This window comes from Bombyx mandarina, chromosome 11 (assembly GCF_030267445.1).
Source record: "Bombyx mandarina strain Sakado chromosome 11, ASM3026744v2".
NCBI lineage: Eukaryota > Metazoa > Arthropoda > Insecta > Lepidoptera > Bombycidae > Bombyx > Bombyx mandarina.
The window spans coordinates 6450571-6475030 of record NC_143218.1 but is presented as its reverse complement, the minus strand read 5'-3'; the positions used below and the strand labels follow the sequence as shown (position 1 = coordinate 6475030).

Genomic DNA, 24460 nt, shown 5'->3' with positions numbered 1-24460 from the left:
AATAGCACGAAAATTCTGTTGCAAAGCTCCTATGAACTACTAATTGTGCTTTTGCAAAAAAGTAATGAAAAGGTGTTGCTAAAACGAACCCTAGCAAGAGTAGTGCTTCGCAGAATCTACCGCCGGATCGGAAACGCGACCCACTGAGAAGATCCGGCGAGAAACTCAGTGGACTTTCTCAGTCTCGGGATTGTGGGGCTTTCGATAGTACATTCCGCTGTAATCCGAATATGCTTTAGTCTCCGAACTGAACATATTATTAATCCTTGCCCAATACACTCAATACAACGAATAAATTTAGTATAGCACTAACGGTTTGAAATTCACAGATTCCTTAGACGATTGGAGAGGAGCTTAAAGATGAAGGAAAGCTACCCGGCGCTCTCGGACGACGAAGGAGACGAGTCCTCAAGTGTCACGTCCCCGCTACTACAAGGCAGGAAGGACTGTCGTCTGTCGGGCCACGCAATATCAGCCCCTATGTTAAGTAACGTAAGACCGAAAATCACCAGGCAAAGACGATACGATAGATCGCTCATCAGTGAGGACACGAGGACTCTGAACGCTAGTGCGGGACACGATAATTCAGATTAAGACCAAAAATTCGTATTGATATATTATTGAGATGACGTTCTGAGGGTATATTTCAACTAAAGTGTTCTACATTAAATCCCTCTACGAAAATGGGAATTTAGATATGACGAACCTGAAAATGAAAACGTTATAAATGTTTTACAATATTCTAATAATTATGTGATATATAGATAATTATATAAAATAATATTAGAACGTTACCGAAATTAGTAGAAACAAGTTGATTAGATACGCGAGATCGTAGATTTTATGATTTGTATTTTGTTCAATTTTGATGTCTCGATAAACTAGTAATTATAATGTTGTAAATAACTTTCATTGATAGCAATAATTAATTAATTGTTTGTAGATATTTCTTAGTGATTTAATTGATATATTAATGTAAATTGTTGAGTAAAACAGTAAGTAGATAGTCATTCTTTTATTGAAAAATAATTTTATTCGTAGTTTACCTTGCTTCCACTTGATTTTGTTTTTCTATTTATGTTGTATTAAAGTAATCATTATGCGTTTGTAAATATGTCTAGATATCGCATTGCTCAAATGCATATTTTATGAAATCATTTTCGCACTCTTTGCTATTTTGTATAATATATTATATAGACATATATATATATTTACATGAATTTAAAACATATATATTTATATTCTGAACGACACGAGAGAGTTTTGTTTTCATTATTATTCCTTTATAATGATAATAAACTTTACACTAATTGAATAAGCTATATTGTAAGTTACGGTATATAAAAAAAAAAAAACAAAAAAACAAAAGGCCCAAAAAAACTGTATACTAAACGCGTTTTAAACTTATATACAAAATGATACTAATCATAATTATTGTAATCTTTATTCTGTAATTGTAGAGTAAATTCGATTCTTGCTAATAGTTAATACCTAACGCACCAATAGAATAGGACACTGCAATACTAGTTATATTTATATCGTAATGTTAAATTGAATGCATTCGTTTTATTCTTAGATTCGATCCTTCGAAATAAAACAGTTAATTCAATAAGTAATGTTCAAGAATTTCCCGTTATATTTAAACCTTCGTCAATGACTATTCATAATTCCTTGTGTAGTAGCTTCTAATTTTCAAAATAGTAAACGAAATTTAGACCTATAGATTAGATTTTGACCCTTTTACTGCTGTGTAGGTCACGCGTGCCCTACGCGGCGCACTGAATAATGTCGACTTCTTTTACTAAGCGCTTGGATTGCCTAAATTTGCCTTCTTTTGTTTTTAATGTATGTTTTAGTATTTTAGGTCGTTTAGATATAGATTCATTCTCAGTATCTTCGGATTCGTCTTTCCCAGTCTCCTTGACATTCCGGCGCCCTAGTAACAGAAATCGACATAATTACTTCAGTGCGCCAAGTAGGACACCGGTGACCTAAATGACAGTCAAAGGGTTAAAGAGTGTGTCATAACTTTCCGACCGAACATGAGTCCTTTTGAAGGTTCGGAAAGGGAGAGTTATGAAATGCCTCCATCGGCATAGTGATTACGATTAAAACGCAGTTTCAGCAATAATATGATGTGATTTGACTGTTTAAAGACTGAGATTAACTTTTCGTGCACTACGTTCTTATTTCCGTTCTATGTGCTATTTTTATTGTATGCTTATATTATGTGTTTTGCATTACGCTTATTATGTAAATATTAGTCTTTAATACGAGTATTTATGTACACGCATCGTTCCTTTTCATTTTGTCTCAACGTACAACTAGGAATCCCACGTTTTGTCCCGTTCCGCAATGTGACTGTAACACAAATTTAATTAGGGGAGACCTTTATGCATTATGAATATTTCTTAATTCTTTTTTTACGTTTTTACTTTTAGTCTATAGGTAGGTATATTATTTAGAAATTCGTTCTCAATCCAATTGTTTTTTCCATTGTTAATGTATGTGTTATCAATTTTCCTAAGAATCCAGATTCGGTATATTCTTAACTCAGTCCTCCTCGATGAAGTCAAGGTCTCTGGAAGCACAATTACCCCGAGCAACATTTAGCGCTTCTGTGTAAAAATAGTTAACTAAAATTACGAGAAAAATAATTTAAAAGGGCCTGTACATTGAGACTGATTTTCTTAAAGTAAAACTAATGCTTATTATTGTGTCCTTATGTTGTCTGTGTGATCGTTTGACATTCATTGCCGCGAATTCTACTGTGAAACTTGTGGAATATTGACTTATCTGTATCGAATCAAAACTTTAGTAAGTATAACGGTAAAAAGGCATTAGTAATTTTACCAAGTTATTTCGGGTCGAAATCAAATTCGTGGTCACGAATGCCGAATGAAAGTTTTGTATGTTTATCTGTATCCTTGTGCCTTCTATCAATATAAGGCCTCTACTGAAATCTCAAATTTACTATTTAAACTTACCTCTCAATTTTATTAATGGCGGTTTTAGCTACAGTATATATCTGTGACAGTCTGTTTTTTTTTTGCTTCTCAACATGCATTATCATTTTAGTCGATATGAATTTCTCATCGATTGTATATAACTATAATACTGTCATTAAAGTTTGGACGCAATCGTTGAACTAGCCAAAAGAGCTTCTAATTTCTAATTACCTACATCCAGATTAATAAAATGAGAAGTGTAAGTAAAGTAAGCTTGGGATATCCGTAGCAATACTTAATGTACAACTAATTAAAATGGATGTTGTATTCGTGATGAATAAGAACAGAGTTTTTACGACACTATCTAACGTGCAAAAGGCGCGAAGCCATTCCGCTATCAAAATACAATTGTTATAAAAAAATTATAGATTATGTAACTGTCATCATTTAGTTGTCTTATGATCATTCATTTTATATTTGTGGTTTACATTATACGGACAAAATTTGCAGAGAAAATCGGCAAATTGTATATTAAAGAAAAACTTTTATTGTTTCCCACGATATAATACCTATACACTACCACGCTAACCACGATGTAGGTACTACCGAAACAGTTACTAGTAGCCAGCTCTTATATTGAAGTCGTCTAGAATTATCACATCAAAAAAGTATAATTTCAAACGAATTGCAATCATAAAGCAAATGTGTAGTTGTCGCGACTTAAAGGAATCCAAGCGTCGATCTTTCATATTTGCAATCTAAAAACTATGAAACTAGAAAAAATTAAAATAAGTGATTTAAAAAATGTAGGTACATATACCACCATTCACATCGGCTCACAGAACTCGTTGATACACATAAATGTAGTCTCAATGATTCGGTATTTTGGATCTCTAACATAATCGATACTAAATAAAAAACGAAATGGTCTAAGTTAAAGATTATTATAATATATTAAATTTGATGAACAGGCATGTCAGGGTTCCCCATTCATGTATAATGATTAATATACAAAATCAAATTCGTTTATTCGCCTTTGACGTAATGATGAATTGAATATTGAATGAAAATAAACTCTGCAATAGAGACGATATATCGATATATCGGCCGCTGGCCAATTGACTGCCACTCGGCTGTTGGCTTTGATTAGATGATTATTTATGAACATCAGTGAATAATTGTCATTAGGTAGATAAAGACATAGAAAGAGTATTAAAAAAAAATTGCCGATTATCAATCAGGATTTCAAAAATAAAATTATAGTGAAAAACCTACCGTTATAAACGGATTTAAAAAATTTAAAAGATTCTCAATTCGGGGCATACCTACGTTATTTCTTGGTTTCTTCCGTACATAAAAAGCTTTATAATAAAGTCGCATAATAAAACAATGAGATTACATTGAAGACAAGTAATACAAATAAAAGAGGGTAGCTAACCAAAGAACAATAACAGACCACAAACGACTTTTTGGCGGGAACGCGAGGAGTGAAGTTGTGTGATTTGTTTTATTTTGTCTATTTAGTGTTTCTTCAGGTTTAAATGTGTAATAATGGTGGTTTATTAACTGTTTAATATCTGTGAAAGTGCACAAATGTGGGAAAATGAAACAAAGCTGCTGGACGTAACTTCTCGGGTTCCTCCAAAAAGTCCACTGAAAAAATCTCAGTAAATGACCACCATTTTACTGCGATTATATTTCATCCCATATCATCTCATTTCATTAAATTTCATCCCAGTTGATTAATGTCTCAAATTAATCATCTTCATTTCATTTCACTCCATATTATCATTTTTCATAAAATTAAGAAAATAAAGTAAAATAAGACATGACTTAAAGGTCTTAGTTACCAGGTCATAAAATCTCTTATAAAAAAAAAAAACAGACCACAAACCAACTATTCTTTGAATTTTTTCGTATTTTTGTTGATGCTCATCTCCGGAACTACTGAACGAGTTTCGACGTAGACGTGGATTCATTTGGCGCAGCATATAAATAGCATGATATAAAAAAAACTGAATTTCTCTTGTGCTTTTATGTTAGACATAAGTTTATATCAAACAATACTATACCATACAAAAGAAACGATCCGTTTTCTCACCACCACTCATAGATAATAATACATTTAATGTTTCACTGGTAACACCCGAAAACAGACCAGAAAGAGGGTAGACAGATTTATCACCTAACATTCTACCCGCAGTCTTTCCGCAGTCGCGGCATTTGCAACATCGCCGAGTCATTAAAACTAAAATAAATTAGATCTACAGTGTTAAAACTTATCCTTAAGTCCTACCACATTTGAGAATTAAGGGTCGCACTGTTTATAAAAATACCCGAAAAATCAAAGCTGTTTATTATACCGTTTCAACGACGCTGCAATGTTATTAATATGAATATTATTTAAATGTAAATATACATCACACTGTACTTATTTACGAATGTTCACGGAACGTCCCAATCACAATGTAAGTTACGATTAAAAATAAAATAAAACTTTTGCTTGTTAATTTGTTGTTTCACTTTTAAATATGGTTTTTATTTTGGAACGAGAGGCCAAAACTTCGATTTTCTTGCCTATTTTTTTTGGAACGAAGTTCCTTACGGCAGGCTTGGAGGAGATAGGGATTTCGCTGCGCGACCGAACTGAAAAAATGTCATAGTAAAAACCGTAAGAAAAAGTCCCTGGAATAAGGCCTTGTTTTCCGCACAGCGATATTTCACCGCGCGATTTTTTTCTCGTAATTCTTTTTTTTTTTTATGTGGAACTTCGTTCCAATCCGGTGTCCCACGACATCACACATCTTTTTTATAGTGAAACTGCATTTAGAATCTTTTTCTAAAATTTCCACCTTAATAATGGAGTATCTCAACACAATTTGGCACAATAAAAGCTAACATTTCTACGGTAGGCAGCGGCTTGACTCTGCCCCTGGCATTGCCGACGTCCATGAGCGAGGTAACCAATCACCATCAGGTGGGCCGTACGCTCGTCTGCCTACATGGGCCATAAAAAAACTGATTTCTTCACGGCATAGACAAGTAGGATGGTGGAGCCTCTTTGTGCGGGAAACGCTCTACCACAACAAGTAACAATATATAATTCGTTTAGAACCCTACCATCGTTTTACTAACAATACTACTATATGAACGGTACTAATGTATTAAGGTATGAGAAGTTGGGCAACTGTTGTACTATAAATTTGAAAGATAGAGCTCCAGTCTCAAGGTAGGTAGCGGCATTTAAGTTGTTGATGTCTATAGGATCTGGTAACCACTTAACATCAGGTTTTTTTATTGCGTAGATGGGTGGACGAGCTCACAGCCCATCTGGTGTTAGGTGGTCACTGGAGCCCGTAGACATCAACGTAAATGCGCCACCCACCTTGAGATATAAGTTCTAAGGTCTCAGTATAGTTACAACGGCTGCCCCACCCTTCCAACCGAAACGCATTGCTGCTTCACGGCAGAAATAGGTGAGGTGGTGATACCTACCCGTGCGAATAAGAGGTCCTACCACCATTAATAAAATCGACGGCGACGACGACCCAAAAAGTAATTTTAAAAAAACAATTTTCCAGTCGTTCATTTAAATTAGCTGTTTCTTTATTGCTTATATGTGCGGACGAGCTCAAAGCCCACCTGGTGTCAAGTGATTACTGGAGCCCATAGACATCTACGACGTCAATGCACCACCCACCTTGAGATATCAGTTCTAAGGTCTCGGTATAGTTACAATGGCTGCCCCACCCTTCAAACCGAAACGCATTACTGCTTCACGGCAGAAAAAGGCAGGGTGATGGTACCTACCCGCGCCGACTCACAAGAGGTCCTACCACCACTCAAAAGCTTACGTCATAATACATATTGTATATTAATAAATCAGTTAATATAGAGGCAAATTTATTTTATTGTTTATTTCACAAATATACACGTAGAAAATATTATAGATATAAGAAAACTTTTTGTATGTGTACAATTTTCTTTATTGCCAATGAATTCATCACACAAGACTTTTCACAATATACAATTACTTACATTAAAAATCGCAGTGCATTTTAAAATAAAACAAAAAAGATTATGAAGATGTGACTGATAACAGAACAATGTTAGAATACTAATAAATTAATACTAAAAGAGCCACTGTCGATGGCCACTAAAACTAGAATTTTCTAATGCATTACAGACACCAGAAACACAGACAATTTCAATTCTAACGGAACGAATACCAAATATCTTTTACAAGGTTTATCCACCGTCAGGAGACCGGTCGGTATAAGTCGGGATAAGTCGGTTTTGTGGAAATGATGTTATATTATTATATTTTTAGTCTGACAATAATATTTAGTTATAACAATCGAAAATTTATAAAAAAGGCGCCAAAGTTGTGATTTTTATTTAAGGGATTTTATGACCTGGTTACTAAGACCTTTAAGTCATGTATTATTTTAATTTATATTCATATTTTTATGAAATATTATAATATGAAATGAAATTAAATGAACATGATTAATTTGAGACATTAATCAACTGGGATGAAATTAAATGAAATGAGATGAGATGACATGGGATGAAATATAATCTCAGTAAAATGGTGGTCATTTATTGCGATTTTTTTCAGTGGACATTTTGGAGGATCCCGAGAAGTTACGTCCAGCGGCTTTGTTTCATTTTCCCACATTTGTGCACTTTCACAGATATTAAACAGTTAATAAACCACCGTTATTACACATTTAAACGTAAAGAAACAATAAATAGACAAAATAAAACAAATCACACAACTTCACTCACCGCGTTCCCGCCAAAAAGTCACAGTCGTGATTGAGTGAAAACTGCATAGATAATATAAAAAAAATTGTTTATGCGTTTCGTTTCACGCTATGAACATTTTGATCATCATACACCCTGGCCTAAAATCAAAACCGGGCCCGTGGGAATAACAGCCCAGGTTGCCACTCGACTAAGGAGGCACTCAAATTAAAATTTAATAAACGATAAGGCGAAGTCAACTTTCAATATTTTAATAAATATCACTAATGTTCGCTCAATGGTCCTAATTTGACAAAAATCACTGGACTGCTTAACATTTAGACTCATTTTATGGTTTCTATTTCGTAATTGACAATTTGAAAGAAAAAGTATTCCTGTCTTTCAAGATTTTTTTTGAAGATTTTTTTGGCCTGATAACGAGACCTTTGTCTATTTCCAAAAAAAAATTATTATTCATAACATCAGAGATCATGATAACTAACTACCAAAAGCTTATAGACAATAAAAGGAGGTAATAGTACCTAACTTATACCTTTCTATTTAAAAACCTGTTAAAAATAAAACTCTTCAAAAGCTTTTAAAAGCTTAAGCATGGAAAGAAAAATGTGTTGAGAAGCATAGACTAGCAAACGGCACCGGATCAGTCAATGGAAATCAGCAGTTTTATATGAGCACGTTAAGTTTTGCGTATTTACGTATGGATTGTAGACGCATGTAACATAGATCTAACAGAAAATTATAGCAATCATTATTTTCCTATTATTATTAAATAATATATTGTTCCCCCGATTACATAACTGAATTTATTAATAATATTTGGTCATAACATTAAATATTTTATTTTCAGTAATGGTCGTGCCCTACTTTTATGCGTAAGTTTGTTCTCGTTTAAGACAAATCCAAACTAAAAAAAAAACATAAATGAAATAAACAAAAATATAGGATTAAGAATGTACAAATCGTTTCTATAATATGTAATAAATATAATATATTCTATGGGTATAGCTCACTCATGTGATAGAAGCGTAAAGAGTCTGTTCTAGATACTGACATTACGATTTCATTAGAAAGAGTTTTAATATATTTAAACAAAAATCTATTATATTTATATTATATTTTAACCGATTTTAAGAATTTAGAAGTAGAGAAGAGAGAGTACGACCGATGGTCATTGGATGTACAAAAGGCGACAGCGGCAAATAAACACTCTCTTATTATACTAAAGGGGCATATATCGAGGGGTGAAAGGCGGGCAGCGGCTGGGCTCTGCCCCTGGCATTGCTGATGTCCATGGGCGACGGTAACCACTCACCATCAGGTGGGCCGTATGCTCGTCTGCCTGTGGTAAACATAATTGAAGTTCAATTAAAAATATCGAACCGTTGTTGCTAATACCAAATAAAACGGACCTTTAATTACAAATATTTGGTCGAAGCAACATTTTTGCAAATTTACAGAAGAGCCATTTACAAATTTCAAATTTGGAAAAAGACATCTTAACATAAAAACTTCTTGAGCTATTTGGATGTGGTAAACATAATTGAAGTTCAATTATCTACTAATACCAAATAAAAGTGAACTTTAATTACAAAGATAAATGTCGTTTATTAATCGAAATGTCGTTTAAACCAAATAACCTTTCACTCCTCAATATGTACCTACTATTAAATCTCATAAATTTATATTTATTTAAATTGGCTCGATAAAATATTACACATAAATCGTGTTACATAAATAATGTATATTTTTCCATCTATTATCAGGTACATATAATACGTGAACTTATTTAATTTAGATATATTTTACTTAGATAACCACTGACAATTAATTGAACGACTTAAATTACAATTTTAATTAGGTAGTACCTACAGCTATTTTTAACACTGTTAATGATTCAAGAAACGTTATGAACCGCTGCCATCTATGTTTAATATTGGTACATTAATGCAATCTATACTAATATTATAAAGAGGAAAGATTTGTTTGTTTGTTTGTATTCAATAGGCTCCGAAACTACTGAACCGATTTGAAAAATTCTTTCACTGTTTGGAAGCTAAACTATTCCCGAGTGATATAGGCTATAATCTTTTTTGAAAAAAATTGGGCATCCTTACGAAAACTGCAATAATGTAACCGAAGGTGTAAAAAAATTACCTAAAATATTCTTTACATCGCGTGCCCTGCGAAAACTATTTATGATAGAATAAAATAATGTACTAGGACTTTGTAGAATACATTATCATTTACAACATTACACATTAAATATTTAACAGTAACAAAATTCATGAACATTTTGTATGGGAAATATTTTTTCTATCAATTTTTTTTTTTTTTTTTTATTATCTTTATTCTGCTATTCGGGACGGAGACAAATGTGTACAACAAATCAAAGACCATAAAAACCGGTCCAGCCGTTCTCGAATTATAAGTGTTCGAACAAATCCGACTTTGTTTTACTCGTATATATTAATATTACATGAATTTGAATGAAAAACATAACTAGTTTTTGTCAACAATCGCCAAACTGTCCGCCAATTATGTCCTATGCGTATGTACAAACATTTATATGTCTTATATATGTATGTGTATGTGGGCTTAAATGATATTGCATGCTTCAGGATTAAGCCTCAAAAATACAGAGCTGCGCATAGATAAGAGCGAATTGCAAAAAGCAAGTATAACATATTGACGAAACAAATATTATTACATCACAAACCATATGAACAGCGCATTAAGTACACAAATATATTTAAGTTTAATAAACTAATCTGAAAACTAAACTAATATTACACTCGTTGTTTATTCTACACTAATACGGACCTGGATGAGGAGGATTACAAAATACTTGCGCCAGCTTATCGAAACTCGTCTGAACGTTACTGAACTTCGTTACGTTACGTGTGACGTCATTTGAGGTGAGACCACACAACAAGTCAACTGTAAGTTCTTAATAGTAATTAATTAGCTTTAATTTTGTGACTAACATTTCACAAAAATAGTAATTAAGCATTCATATGCTTTTTCTTCGGCTTTTTTTATACGTATGTGTAAAAAACTCGTATAATAAAAACACAGATTTGATAAGAAAAAAAATACAATGCTTTTGTCAAAAACAGCACGGTAGTTTCCTCTCTCCCGTCCAAGAAGTTACACTTCTGCGTGTTTCAAGTGTACGTTATTAAGTTTGACATTCAAAAAGAAATTTATTATTATTTCAAAATTGTTTATGGTCACGCAATAATGATGATAAGAGGCCGCACTTTCATACAATTAAATACAAGGAGCCGTACTTAACGAGTATCGGCTCAGAACATACCGTCGTACATTCCGATGGGCACGAGCACGGCGAGGAAGATGGCGAGGTTCCGCAGCAAAAGGCGCCAGTCGTCGGGCACGGCCCGGGGCAGCAGCAGCAGCGTGAGGCGGTGCGTCTCGTGCGCGGCGCACGCGAACACGTACGAGGTGAGCAGCAGGTTGAGGCCGGGGGCCGCGGGCAGCAGCACGAGCACGCCGTGCGTGTCGGCCGCCAGCCACGCGTGCGACACGCTGGCGTACAGCTCCAGCGCCACGCGCCCCGCCGCCGCGAACAGCGCCGAGTGCTTGGCGCGCGGGCCGCCGCACAGGTTGCGCAGCGCCGCGTAGGACGCCAGCGGCACGCACGCCGCGTAGCTGTGGATCTCGTCGCACGCGGCCGGGCTGCTGCACAGCGCCACCAGCAGCCCGTACGCGCCCAGCCCCAGCGCCGCCAGCAGCGCGCCCGCCAGCGCGCCGCCGCCCGCCACCAGCGGCCCGCGCGCGCCCTCCTCCAGCAGCCCGTGCCGCTGCCCCAGCAGGTACAGCAGCGCGAACATCATGCCATACGCCACGGAGTACCTACAGACACTCCTTACTCTTCAAATTCTTCCTCCATTTTAGATCGGACAGACCATTTGTTTTCAGTGATTATAACGAGAATTTCCTCATCATCATCATCAGCCCACCATCGTCCACCGCTGGACATAGACATCTCCCAGTGTACACCACTAAGTCTAGTAACTGTCGCCCGTGGCCGGTGGGACCCTAAAAGAACCCGCCTGCGAGCGTGCGCATGTCCGGCCACTGCCCCTGGCTTCGCTGAGCTCAGAGAGAGCTACAACTGTTTATAAACAAAATTTCAAGCAACACACCTGTCCTGCTTCCACATGAGCCACCACTGATGTATGTCGTCGTCGGAATTAACGAACAAGGCCTTCCACGGCCTCGTCACAAAGATCTTCTGGAAGAACACCTCACTCAGGTACAGCACGGTCACTATCACCAGCAGGCCGATGATCTGAAATAAACAGTGCATACGTGAATGAGTGGCCCCCGATTCATATTGAAATTTAGGGCTTGCAGTGAGAATAGCGAAGTTCCCGAGCGGATACATACAAGAGAGAAAGGGCCGCGGCAGGCAACCCGCACTAAGGACACAAGACGAACTTAAATGATTCTCACTGGAGGCGGTAGTCGTGACCAGACGACATTTATTTAAATCTAAAACACAATACTATAAAGCTTTTCATATATCGGTTAGATACACATAGACAGTCATCACACAGCAAGAAACCAGTCACAAGGGAACTTTAGTTTTTTCATCCCTCATTTATATGAATTGGCAACATTCATTCCTTTGTCATCTTTCAGTTACACATAGTACCGGCCCTAACTTAGGGAAAGTTTACAACTGATTGGACATCAGCTGACCTTAGCAGCGATATAGAGGTACTGGTACGGCTTGGACTCCACCGTGTGCGTCGAGGAGGGCGCGATGTGCGGCGGCAGAGCGAATATCACAAACATCTGAAATACGAATTGGAACAATATTGTGAATATTAAAGTTTTTGTGGTCTAGTCGAGTGGACGAAGTAGTGGATTGGCACCACGGATGATTATTTTTATTGCTTAGATGGGTGGACGAACTCACAGCCCACCTGGTGTTAAGTGGTTACTGGAGCCCGTAGACATCCACAACGTAAATGCGCCACCCACCTTGAGAGATAAGTTCTAAGGTCTCAAGTATAGTTACAACGGCTGCACCACCCTTCAAGCCGAAACGCATTACTGCTTCACGGCAGAAACAGTCAGGGTGGTGGTACCAACCACCAGCTTCCAATGTTCTACAAAGTAGCTTGTCAAACCCGACTTTCTGTCGGTTGGACAGTCATCTCTGTCACGTGTATGCACTGATATTCGGGTTCAATTCCTCATTCAACGCTCAGAGCGTCTTGTGGACCCGCACGGTTAAGTGCCACGGTCTGGTTATTTGCACCACATATCCAGTTTGAAGGGTGGGTCAGCTGTTTTATTACACAACTGAAACTTAGACCTCGTGTCTCAAGGTGATTGGCGGCATTTACGGTATTAATGTCTATAGACTCCGGTAACCACTTAACACCAGGTGAACCGTGAGCTCCAACACCCGTCTATGAAACTGAAAGAAATATGAATATGAAATATTTATCTTTGTCATTGTAAAACAATTAGGAGCTTTGCGGTCAAGAAGTCACTAATTGTCCGACAAAAACTAAACCTCATAGTAATGTCAACCAGTGACTTACCAGAGTATACCAGAACGAGACCAGGGGCACGAAGCTGTAGAACTGGTAGGGCCGGTTCATCGTCAGACAGAGGACCACAGTCAGAAAGTTCAACCTGAACATCACCCTCAAGTATCGCACGAGGCTCGTGTCTCCGGTCTTCCACGTGTAGTAGAAGTGCCCGTAGCCCGTCAGGAACAGATACGAGGAGACGAGCGTCCGAACCAGCATATAGATGGGGAGGACCTTGCTGGCTCCGGTCACCTGGTATATGAGGATCACGATTTGCATCCAGCCTTTCCACTCCAGCGTCTGCTCGCGGTGGAGAACTCTGGAACGTTTGGAACATCAGTTTGACTTTATAGTTCTTAGTTAATAACACAATATTAGAGGTAAAGTAAAACATTTATAATCAAAAACGGATGAAGTAAAGGTACACTAAAAGAAGAAACAAAGAGAGGAAGTCCCTCCATCCGTAGCACCGGTTGCACCACAAAACCAGCACAATGTGGCATGGGGGCAAGAGGAAGAAGATGAAGATAATTTACAAGTTCAAAAATAATAGCACTCTTCATTTGAATATATCCAAGCGGTAAGCAGTAATGTCATTGGAACTTTAAATGTACAATCATAGATGCTTAATAATCCCTCCCTATTCTATAAGTGGGAGCAGGGGTTGCATTTGGACCGTACAAGCAATGCAGTTCAAGGACTTAAGAAGGATTTTGTTACGCACAAATAGAGAGTCTGATTATTTTTAAAATGTAAACAATACAAATAAAATTGTCCTAGTTTCTCACCTAGTAGATTTGGAGTCTTCGGTAAAGAACAGGCCCAGAGCGAACACGTAGCCCACGGGCAACCAGAAGCTCCACTCCGAATAATACTTATTCTCCTTCATAAAGAAGTTTGTTCTGTCGCACAAATAAAAGTACGACATGATCATGCCGAGCTTTGCAATGGCGACCAGCGGAGAGGGCTCCTCGCTGGGGGGCGGCTGCTGGCTCACGAGGGCGTAGCCCCCCAGCCGCTGCCGCACGGTCTGCGACCAGTGCCACGCGCTCTTCAGTCCGGCTAAAGCTGCGCTAGAAGAAAACGTATTGTTTTTATTCTTTATGAATTTTTTAAAACTTCTCCTTCTACAGTATAAAAAAAGTACCGTAAAAGAAAAATGTACTTACACTACTTATATATTATACTTTAGTCATTTTTAATGGTTAAAGACTAGGAAACTTTCCGAATGAATCTACAACCGGATCGGAATCAAATATCCTTCTAGTCCATTATGTTTTAAGAAATTCTCACATGTTGAGTTCGTGAGCTCACCTACCCATCCGGGCGTAGCTGGATCTTAGACTACCAGCTAATAGGTACTTTACGTAAAATCAGAGGCGACTTTGCCACGCCGCTAGTTACATTCCTGGTGGTAGGACCTCTTGTGAGTCCGCACGGGTAGGTACCACCACCCTGCCTGTTTCTGCCGTAAAGCAGTGGTGCGTTTCGGTTTGAAGGGTGGGGCAGCCGTTGTAACTATACTAAGACCTTAGAACTTATTATCTCAAGGTGGGTGGCGCATTTACTTTATAGATGTCTATGGGTTCCAGTAACCCTCGTCCACCTATCAAAGCTATAAAAAAAAAAAGTGTGTGTGTCCGCTCCGACGCACGACTGGAGTTTACTGGATATAAAAAATTAAACGAAACAATACGAGAAATAGTTCTATATTACGACAACACGATACACTACAGATTATTAACAAATTAACGAGACACAAAACAAACGACTAACAAATATATGAAAATACAATAATGAGAGAAACGCGCGATCAGTACGAGGCTTTGTGGCGGACTGCCGGCGCATGTACTAGCATGTCACACGAAATGCGCATAACGCATTTCGTGTGACATGCTAGTACGATTTTGGTCCCCATAATTTTCATACCCCGGGCCTATATATGTAAATCGATTCTAAAGGAGTAAACTCCAAAAACATACGCTCTGAGGGCGCGCTCACTAGAGGACGGAGACAAGAGACTCACCACGCGAAAAAAACGGCAAAGGTGAGCACCTGCAGCTGCGAGTGCGGCTCCGGCTGCGCGCAGCAGCTGCCGTCGTTGAAGTTCATATGGTCGTTGCAGAACATGTTGAGCAGCACCTGCGCCGAGTGCCGCAGCGCCGTGCCGCCCAGCGCCGCGCCCTCGGGGGACTGCGCCGCCGACCACATCAGCCGCGCCGACTCCCACACTTTGGCCGCGCTGTGCGTCAGGATCTGACAACCAACTGCCCGGCTACAAGTCTGCTGCACCAGAACCTCACTCGAGGGCAGAATGTGATAGTCGAACTCGATCACATTCCACTCTGAATGTACGGAAAAGCAATTAGAAGTATCTGCATGTCACTTATCGTACTGTTACGCCGGTAAGAGTAACGCCATCTATTATCAAATAGCGGAAACATATTATATCAAAACGACTAGTACTACTGGAAATGTTCTCGATAGTTGTAGACTTGTCGTGTCGACTATAAAAGCTGTGCAGAGACGCGAAGGCAGTTTTTTTTCCCTACCTATGCTGATATCCTGGAGAGGCTATTTCAGCTTCTCCTTGACGTGTAGGTGAGGCTCAAGCCGGAGTGTTGCTAACACTGACCCTAGCAACAGCAGTGCTTCGCAGGATCTACCACCGGATCGGAAACGCGACCCGCTGAGAAGATCCGGCGAGAAACTCAGTGGGCTGTGTCTGGGGGTAACAATTAGAAGTATCCGCGTGCCACTTATAGTACTGTTACGCCGGTAAGAGTAACGCCATCTATTATCAAATAGCGGAAACACATATCGAAACGACCCGTACTACCGGGAATGTTCTCGATAGTTGTAGACTTGTCGTTTTAGTTAGTAATTGGTCATACGAGGTTATTGGTTACTAGAGGCGAAACAGCGGACGGACGATCACCTGAAGCCAAGCGGAAGGAGTGAATAGAATTGTGAAGTGTGCCTTAAGTGTTCTAATAAGTGTTAAATAGTGTTTTAATTTGTAATTCGGTGAAAGTTTTATTTATCCCGATCCCCAGCGCGTAACAGTACGATGTTGGTACACAAATGTGTATAAATGTGTAAATCTATAATAGAGAAAGAAAGATAATTAGCAAATTAGGAAATCAAATAAATAAACCAATCATTTTAATAAATTATTAACATTTTCAAATAAAAATTTAAAATTATTTTATTGTAAATTGTTGTAATTGATTGTTGTATATTTAAGATCCGGTGAGAAACTTGGTGATCTGTGTCTGTGGGAATGTAGAATGTACAACTGTGTTGCATTCAATAATGAATTGTATTAAAAACAAATTGTATTAAATTATACAAAAATGTAGGTGATATGAAGTTCACCGGGTCATCTAATAATATCTAATAATTTAGAGATTTCTGCAAAATGTGAAAATAAGCTCAGCATTAAAAGGGTTACGAAAATGAAATTAATTTTACTAATCAACCTGTACGGCCGCGCGGTTATAAGCGTCGATATTAGCATTAGTTATCTTCTTGTTTTCGTTCTTCAACTTCTCAGCATCAACTGGCTCCATGAGTTTCCACAGCACCTGGGTGTTCCTCGCCGCGAGGGAATCGATGGCTTGGACCAGTCGCGTGAGGTTCCGCTGGTATTCCTCTAGGAGGGAGGTTGTTGTGTTCCGTGTACGGAGCAGTCGGAGTCCGGTCGACGCCACTATCAACGAAGGTGGCTGGTCTGAGCGCTGCCTGGTAGGAAATCTTTTCATAAATCTCAATAATAGTCACGTGTTCCAGTTTGAAGAATGAAACAATTACTAAATCAACTATGTGCATATACAAGTATCTATATCAACATAGGATTCGTATGCTATCTTACTGTCCTCATTATGTATGCAACATGTATTCAAAGGTAATATAATAAAACATATTTTTATAATATGTATATAACGTTGTATGTAACATCATCTAGTAAAGTATTGTTTAGGTCTCGTATGGATCAAAATCGATAAATTTTCAGAGATGCGTATATAGAGATAATATATGTATGTCAGGTACTGGTGGTAGGACGTCTTGTGAGTCCGCACGGGTAGGTACCACCATCCTGCCTATTTCTGTCGTGAAGCAATAATGCGTTTCGGTTTGAATGGTGGGGCAGCGGTTGTGCTGTAAAACTGAGATTTAGACCTCGTCCCTCACGATCAGTGACTGTCAAACATCGATCCGAGAGCCCTAGTCGTAGAGATTTGGAAACATTGTGAAGTAAATTGCAGAGCCGAAAGGTGAGGAAAGAATGAAACGCATTATGGAAAAATATTACAGTTCCAGGTCGTAGACGCGACATCTTTGGTGGTGCTGGTGCGATGATAAAAAGGAGATTACCGATTCGTCTCAAGTAATTCCTCAGAGCTTTCCCATAGAACATACGAAATCTAGGTATCTGGTAGGCTGAGGCTCGTCCACCCGCCGAAACAATAAATTTAGTATATACTAGTTGACCCGGCAGACTTCGTAGTGCCTCAATCGTATAAAATAAACTTAAAACAAACAAAAGGAATCCGTCCGACGGGGGACAGATGAAAGGAAAAACAAAATTGTTATTTTTATTTAATTCCGAACATTTTCATATTTATCTAACCTTTTAAACCTTCTCTGGACCTCCACAAATAATTCAAGATCAAAATTAGCCAAATCAGTCCAGCCGTTCTCGAGTTTTAGCGAGACTAACGAACAGCAATTCATTTTTATATATTATTATATAGAAGAAGATTATACTGGGTGCTAGGAGACCGCTTCCGAAAACGAAGACAGACGATAACTTAGTACTAATGACACCTTTGATGATGGGACGAAAAAAAAATGATCCTGATTTAAAAAAAAAAATCATATTTTTAAAACGTTTTATTAGAATTATTTACGCTCCATCTTGTTAATAGAGCTAAATAAAACGATAGTTTCATACAAAATACATTACTTTACTTTAAAAAAAAAACCAGCAATGAAATACAAAATCAAAAACAGCTGTTCCTCGGATCAACGAACGCCAGGGCGCGGCGTGCCCGGGCACTGATACCACGCTTCCCAAAATTTACTTTGTTTACTATCGTCTGTCTTCGATTTCGGAAGCGATCTCCTAACACCCAGTATAGTATTTAGTGTCTGAAAGCCTTTGACGATACTGACGTTGTGATGTGAACTGAGTAACTAAATATCTAATGTCAGGTGGGCCCTGGGCATGTTCAACTATCAATAGCAATGGTAACAGTATCTTACATGAAATCTTGTGATTATAATTCATATGTTAGCAATGAGTCTATTTGATATATTTGTTGGTTAAGTTTGAGTAACGTGTTAGGTAAGTAAAATATTTTATAACTATAATCAACTTACCATGTTACCATGTGGATATGTTAGAGAAAGTCTGAAAGTGGAACCTATGACAGAGAATTTGAGAAGTGCGTGCTTGGAATGGTAATGAGACGAAATGACAATGAGGTTGTTAAGAGTTTTAACTATGAGTGTGGAAGGCTTTAGAGGAGGAGATAGACCTAAGAAAAAATAGATGGATTGCGTGAAAGGCGAAATGTGAAGAAATGGTATATGATAGAGGAGTATGGAAGGAGAAAACACGTTGCGCCGACCCCACGTGACTGGGAGAAGGGCAGGAGAATGATGAATCAACTTACCATGTTCTAAACTGATCGACCATGGTCTTGGATACATCATCACTGTATATAAATGTCACAGATAACCTCAGCTTCCGATCTATGTATGTGTAGTTTGGCATCCGATGCTCAGTCACTGAGTATGCAGGGTCCGTGTCAAGACGACTTTTTAGAAGACCTATTTAAGAAAAACGTGTTTTGAAAAGAGTTCTATTAAATGTTTATGGTAAAAAGTCTTTACTGAAAATGAAACAATTGAAGTTGGTAACTTCCACAATGATTCAAATAATATTTTCTGTCCCTATTCTGCATAGCAAGTACTGGTAATTGGTAGATAGTAAATATTGACATGTTTCATTGAGTGTATTCTATGACATGACATTTTTTTTTTAAGTTAGATTTTTATTCATCCATATATTCAATATTATGTGTAACAATCAAAATTATCAAAATTAAAGAACACACAATCCTGAATCATTTTATGTTTTAATTTATCTTTGCATCAATTCAATAACTGCTAAGTATATGTCTACATACATTTTCCCACAAATTCTATGCTCTGAAAAATCGCTTTATCTGTGATTTTATTCCATCAATTTCCTTTACTAAATATTTAATTGCTACAAAATTGTGATTATTTAATAATCTTACCTATAAAATATTCATAAAGTTGTTCAATTCTTGAATCACCAATAAAAGCAAAACTGTTGTACTTTCCCCAGAAAGCTAAATATCTTAAACAGCGGCGTGCATCCCTGTAACATTATTATTGTAGATCTAAGATAATTTTGTCTGTCTTAGGGTGATTAGGTGATTCCTGTACGGGGTGGAGACTTGGTGTCTCAGGAAAAAGGAACGCAAAAAGATCGAGGCCTTTGAAATGTATTGCTGGAGAAAGCTGCTACGCATTCTTTGGACAGCTATGAGAACCAATATCCTCCATCCTCAAAGAGCTGAAGGTCACCAAGCGCCTGCTGACTATGTGCCAGAAAAGGATCCGGAGTTTCTTTGGGCACATAATGCGATCCTCATTGCATAGCCTGGAGAAACTCATAATTCTCGGACAAATAGAGGGGAAGCGCGCTAGAGGAAGAGCGCCAGCTAGATGGGTGGACCAACTCAAGGAGGTGACTGGAGGCCAGATACAGGGAGCGGTACATATGGCGCAGAACCGGACCGAGTGGAGAAGATTGACATACAGTCACGATCCTCAGCATTGAGGGAACGACCAGAAAGAGAGGGTGATTAGTAGATATAGCAACAATATAGCCAAAAGTTAGTTATTACCATTGTTGGCCCATTGGATGGTGAGTAATCATGAAAGTTATTAATACAAGGGATGAGGTTCATTCAAGAGCCAGATGATGTTGAAAACTGTGAATGACCTCTTCTCCAATGGGGGATACGGGAGGAGCGAGGGGTGCTATGATGCAACTTTTAGAACTCAAATGGTATAGCAACCTTTCAAGCCTTTTTTCTTGGCACCATCACTGAGACAGTCAGAAAATTTGCATGGAATGACTTAAAGCAACCACAAAATAGATATAATTAAAACTACGATCACAGACTGCTGGCAATGCTGTGACTGCAAAAACTAAAGTTTAATTACATCTTCTACCACTCATAAAAACCGAAATTAATACGACATTAGAAACATTCTTTGTGTTAAATAATTTAGCATTCATATCCATTAAAATAATAAATCTTGAAATTGACAATTAGGAGATTACTAGAAACAAAATGCAAAACGGCCATCTGATGTAGTGGTAAGTGACATGGTCACTACACAAGGGGGTTGCGGGTTCGAATCCTGCCAAGGGAAGATATTTGTATCATAAATATAAATGTCTTTTCCAGGGTTATGGATGTATATTAAATATATGTATGTGTATAATAAAAATCTTACATTTATTTCCGTTATCTGGTACCTGTAACACAAGTTCTTTACGAACTTATCATGGGACCAGTTAACGTGGCGTGATTGTTAGTAAATATTTATTTATTATTTATTTCAAAAAAAATTCAATGTCAACAGTTTCACCTTTTAAATTGATACTACCACTCTATCCTCAATTGTCCTTAAGTTTTTAAATAACATTTCTATTGTGGAATTCAAGAATAAGCAGCCATCCACATTTTCTTTACGTTTACCTCTTTATTATTAAATGTATGTTCTGAATTCATATTTTTTGTATCTTTTTATCTGTGAACTTGTAATTTCAATTGTGCTTTTATTTATTTATACTTTATTAAGATGATAACATAAATAAATAAGAGCTCTAAAGCTAATTATTTTATTATATTGTATATTTTGGATTGACTAATGTGATATATAATAATTATTTTTCTGTTTACATCATTCTAGAATATTATACTTTTATCATATCAATATAATATGTATCTTAGTATCATCTTGTTTCCTTTTTCATTAATTCATTTCCTAATTGAATTGCTTCTACAAAAGTATTTTACTTTACGTTAAGATTACTAATAATTAATAAAAAAAAAATTAAGACTGATAAGACGTTTTATACTTGTCATGTAACACATTATGACATACCTATCTATTTTAGAAAAAAAATTTATTCTTTCAGGCTTCATCATGTTCATGATTAAAAATAATGGAACTTACGTTTTGGAATACCGATGCAACATACAACCATAAGGTTGCCATTCATGATCACCTTTATATCGGCCTGATGTCAACAACCAAGTGCAAGAGTCAGAGCCTGGAAAAAGTTTTTTTTTTATCGCTTAGATGGGTGGACGAGCTCACAGCCTACCTGGTGTTAAGTGATTACTGGAACTGATAGACATCTACAACGTAAATGCGCCACCCAACTTGACTTATAAGTTCTAATGCGGCTGGCTGCCACACCCTTCAAACTGAAACGCATTACTGCGTCACAGCAGAAATGGGCGGGGTGGTGGAACCTACCCGTGCGGACTCACAAGAGGTCCTACCACCATCATTTTTAGTAATTTTAGCATGATGTATAATACATATATGTACATATCACTTTTCATAACGAGACAACTTAGCATAACTCATAGGCTACAAATTATTATCATCAGTTGTATATGTATTTATTTTCTATTAATATTTGTTGGCAGTAACTTCAAAATGATGAAAATATTCTTAAGTAATTTTGGATATTTATTACTATGTGAAAAATAAAAGAATACTAACCATATCTCAAATGTAGAATTCCATGATATCCAATAAAGCCTATCACTAGCACAAATGCTAAACGTTTAGCGTTATCCACATTTAACTGGTCTATAAACCATTCAGCAGATGTCTTTTTCCCGTGCGATACCATGATGATATTTAGTTGAAAATTCGAGCATTGAAGACAAAATCCAACACAGTAAATAATATGGGAATTAATTTTATGATTCAGTTTTAATTTGGGTTAATGTAGGCAATACTTATTGTCAAGTTTACGACCAATAATTGTTGTTAAAAATATATGTATATTCACATCTGTTTAATTGGTACCTATATTACATTCTCTGATATTACTTTACTATTGGATTGCTATACGTATTAGTTACGCTTTACTTTGTTTATTTTAAATTTTCTATTCCAAAGCCCTTGGTGGGGACTCAAAACTAGTCAAAACTGTCAAAACCCTTAAATAATCATACATAAACAAATATGGAATGTATTATCTCTGGTCATAAATCACATTAAGGGTGCGTTCCACTGAAGGTTCACAACGATCACGCTCACGACCGCAATTTTTCCCGTCCCACTTCCTTGTGAGCGTTACTGTCGTAAACTCAAGTGGAATGGATTATAGAGCGTTTTGAGTGTGGATATAAATAATACAAACGACGAGTTATTAAAAAGATTTAAGGTTAGGTTATAATCTGTAAGCCTTGAAAATAAACATAATGAATTAATGTTTAAATCGATTTATATTGAAAAAATTTATAATTTAATTTTTTATATTTAATATTAGTGGTGTATTTAATTAATTTACGTTCAAATGTAATTAAAATGTCTTTTGCAGCGGCACTTGAATATTTGGTAAGAGGTCGCAATAATGCTCCAGATAGTATTTCTTTCCGCATGAAGTAACGTAAGCTTAACGGTCGCCATTTTTGATGCTTTGAGTTTTGAAAATGCCGCTAATTTTCTCAACAATCAGTTCGACCCACCTTTTTAGATGAGTCGTCGTGAGCTTCGCATGAGCGTAAGTCATGACGTCATAAGTGACGTTTTCGCCGCGACCACAACGACCGCGGTCGTTATGTGTTACGACTAAAGGAGTATTTTGATCATGGGGGGGGGCTTAGTGGAACGCACCCTATGGTGTCAAATATTTATACCATAGATCTATGCTGTAGTGTATCCATGGAGCTATTAAGTACCAGTGTATCTTAATATCACAGATCTAGAATGAGCACACAGTCAATAGGTACACATAATATAGCAAAGATGTCTAGCAACCATTTATTACGACTTAATAGTAACACATATTATTTTATTATTTTATTTGTGCATAAGAAGTAAAAAGGGACCCATCGTTTTTTACATACGTAATTATATTGTTTGCCAAATATTTATGTGTGCGTTCAAAAATTTATTTTGTGTAAAGTATGAAAAATGTATATCAAGCTACGATACGCCTGGATTGTTCTGCATTAATAGAGAAGCGATATTTAGTTCAGCTAATCTTTAACACGACATTCATTGACCGTTAGGCGATACGTCAGGGCAGCTAGTATAATATAAATTATATAGGATACTTTATAACACTTAGGATACTTTTACTGATGGTGAGTCCGCACGGGTAGGTACCACCACCCCGCCTATTTCTACCGTGAAGCAGTTATGCATTTTGGTTTGAAGGATGGGACAGCCGTTGGTACTATGGCTCCAGTAACCACTTAATACCAGGTGAGCCCACAGCTTGAGCTTACAGCCGTAAGCTCGTCTACCCATTTAAGCAATAAAAAATAAAATAAGCGAAGTACATTGTCTCTTAAAAATAAGGTGACACTCTACAAAGCTTGCATACGCCCGTCATGACCTGTGCAAGTGTAGTCTTCACTCACGCTACCCGCACAAACTTGAAACCCCTTCAAACTATTCAGTCCTGTTTTTACAGGATAGCCATCGGAGCCCTGTGGTTCATCAGGAACGTCGTCCTTCACGACGACCTGGACCTAGAGTACATCAATAAGTATCTACAGTCGGCATCAATGGAATTTCGATAAATCGGCACGACATGAGAACCCTCTCATCGTGGCCGCCAGTAACTATACATAGCCGATCCTGCGGCCCAAATGGTAAACAGTCGACGTCGCCCAAAACACATAATCTCGGATCTCCCCAATCCATTCACGGTGCTTTTAGATACTCCAAGCACCGGTCCTCGTTGCCGTCAAACCCGTCGCTTGCGACAAAGGGCTCGGCAAGTAAATTGACCTAAAGACACAGCCCACTGAGTTTCTCGCCGGATCTTCTCAGTGGGTCGCATATCTGATGCGGTGGTAGATT

The 24460-nt window shown here is 37.5% G+C and overlaps 2 protein-coding genes and 2 long non-coding RNA genes across 7 annotated transcripts in view; 3 read left to right on the top strand and 1 right to left on the bottom strand.

The window, feature by feature from the left end:
- The window catches only part of LOC114242215 (uncharacterized), a 245435-nt gene extending 239977 nt beyond the window's left edge, over positions 1–5458 (top strand). For all 4 annotated transcript variants that reach the window (XM_089730835.1, XM_089730832.1, XM_089730836.1 and 1 more), the window contains one exon: positions 330–5458. In XM_089730835.1, coding sequence (XP_089586961.1) covers positions 330–594 — 265 coding nt within the window. In that variant the 3' untranslated portion in view covers positions 595–5458. The remainder of the gene's footprint in view (positions 1–329) is intronic.
- A 1452-nt stretch (positions 5459–6910) lies between these two features.
- LOC114242216 (N-acetylneuraminate (7)9-O-acetyltransferase) lies at positions 6911–22606 on the bottom strand. The gene is made up of 11 exons (XM_028173293.2): positions 22139–22606; positions 21581–21677; positions 19600–19703; positions 18970–19126; positions 16771–17032; positions 15315–15544; positions 14077–14361; positions 13298–13607; positions 12444–12539; positions 11885–12030; positions 6911–11591 (listed from the first exon to the last, which is right to left on the bottom strand). Exons 1-11 carry the CDS (start codon positions 22269–22271, stop codon positions 11024–11026), a joined length of 2388 nt encoding a protein of 795 aa, XP_028029094.2. The 5' UTR covers positions 22272–22606; the 3' UTR covers positions 6911–11023.
- LOC149501980 (uncharacterized) overlaps positions 14368–24460 on the top strand; it is a 110602-nt gene continuing 100509 nt past the window's right edge. The window contains exon 1 of the long non-coding RNA XR_016323764.1: positions 14368–15136. This is a non-coding gene — a long non-coding RNA (uncharacterized LOC149501980). The remainder of the gene's footprint in view (positions 15137–24460) is intronic.
- LOC149501984 (uncharacterized) lies at positions 19621–20315 on the top strand. The gene is made up of 2 exons (XR_016323763.1): positions 19621–19758; positions 20198–20315. It is a non-coding gene; the product is annotated as an uncharacterized LOC149501984 (long non-coding RNA).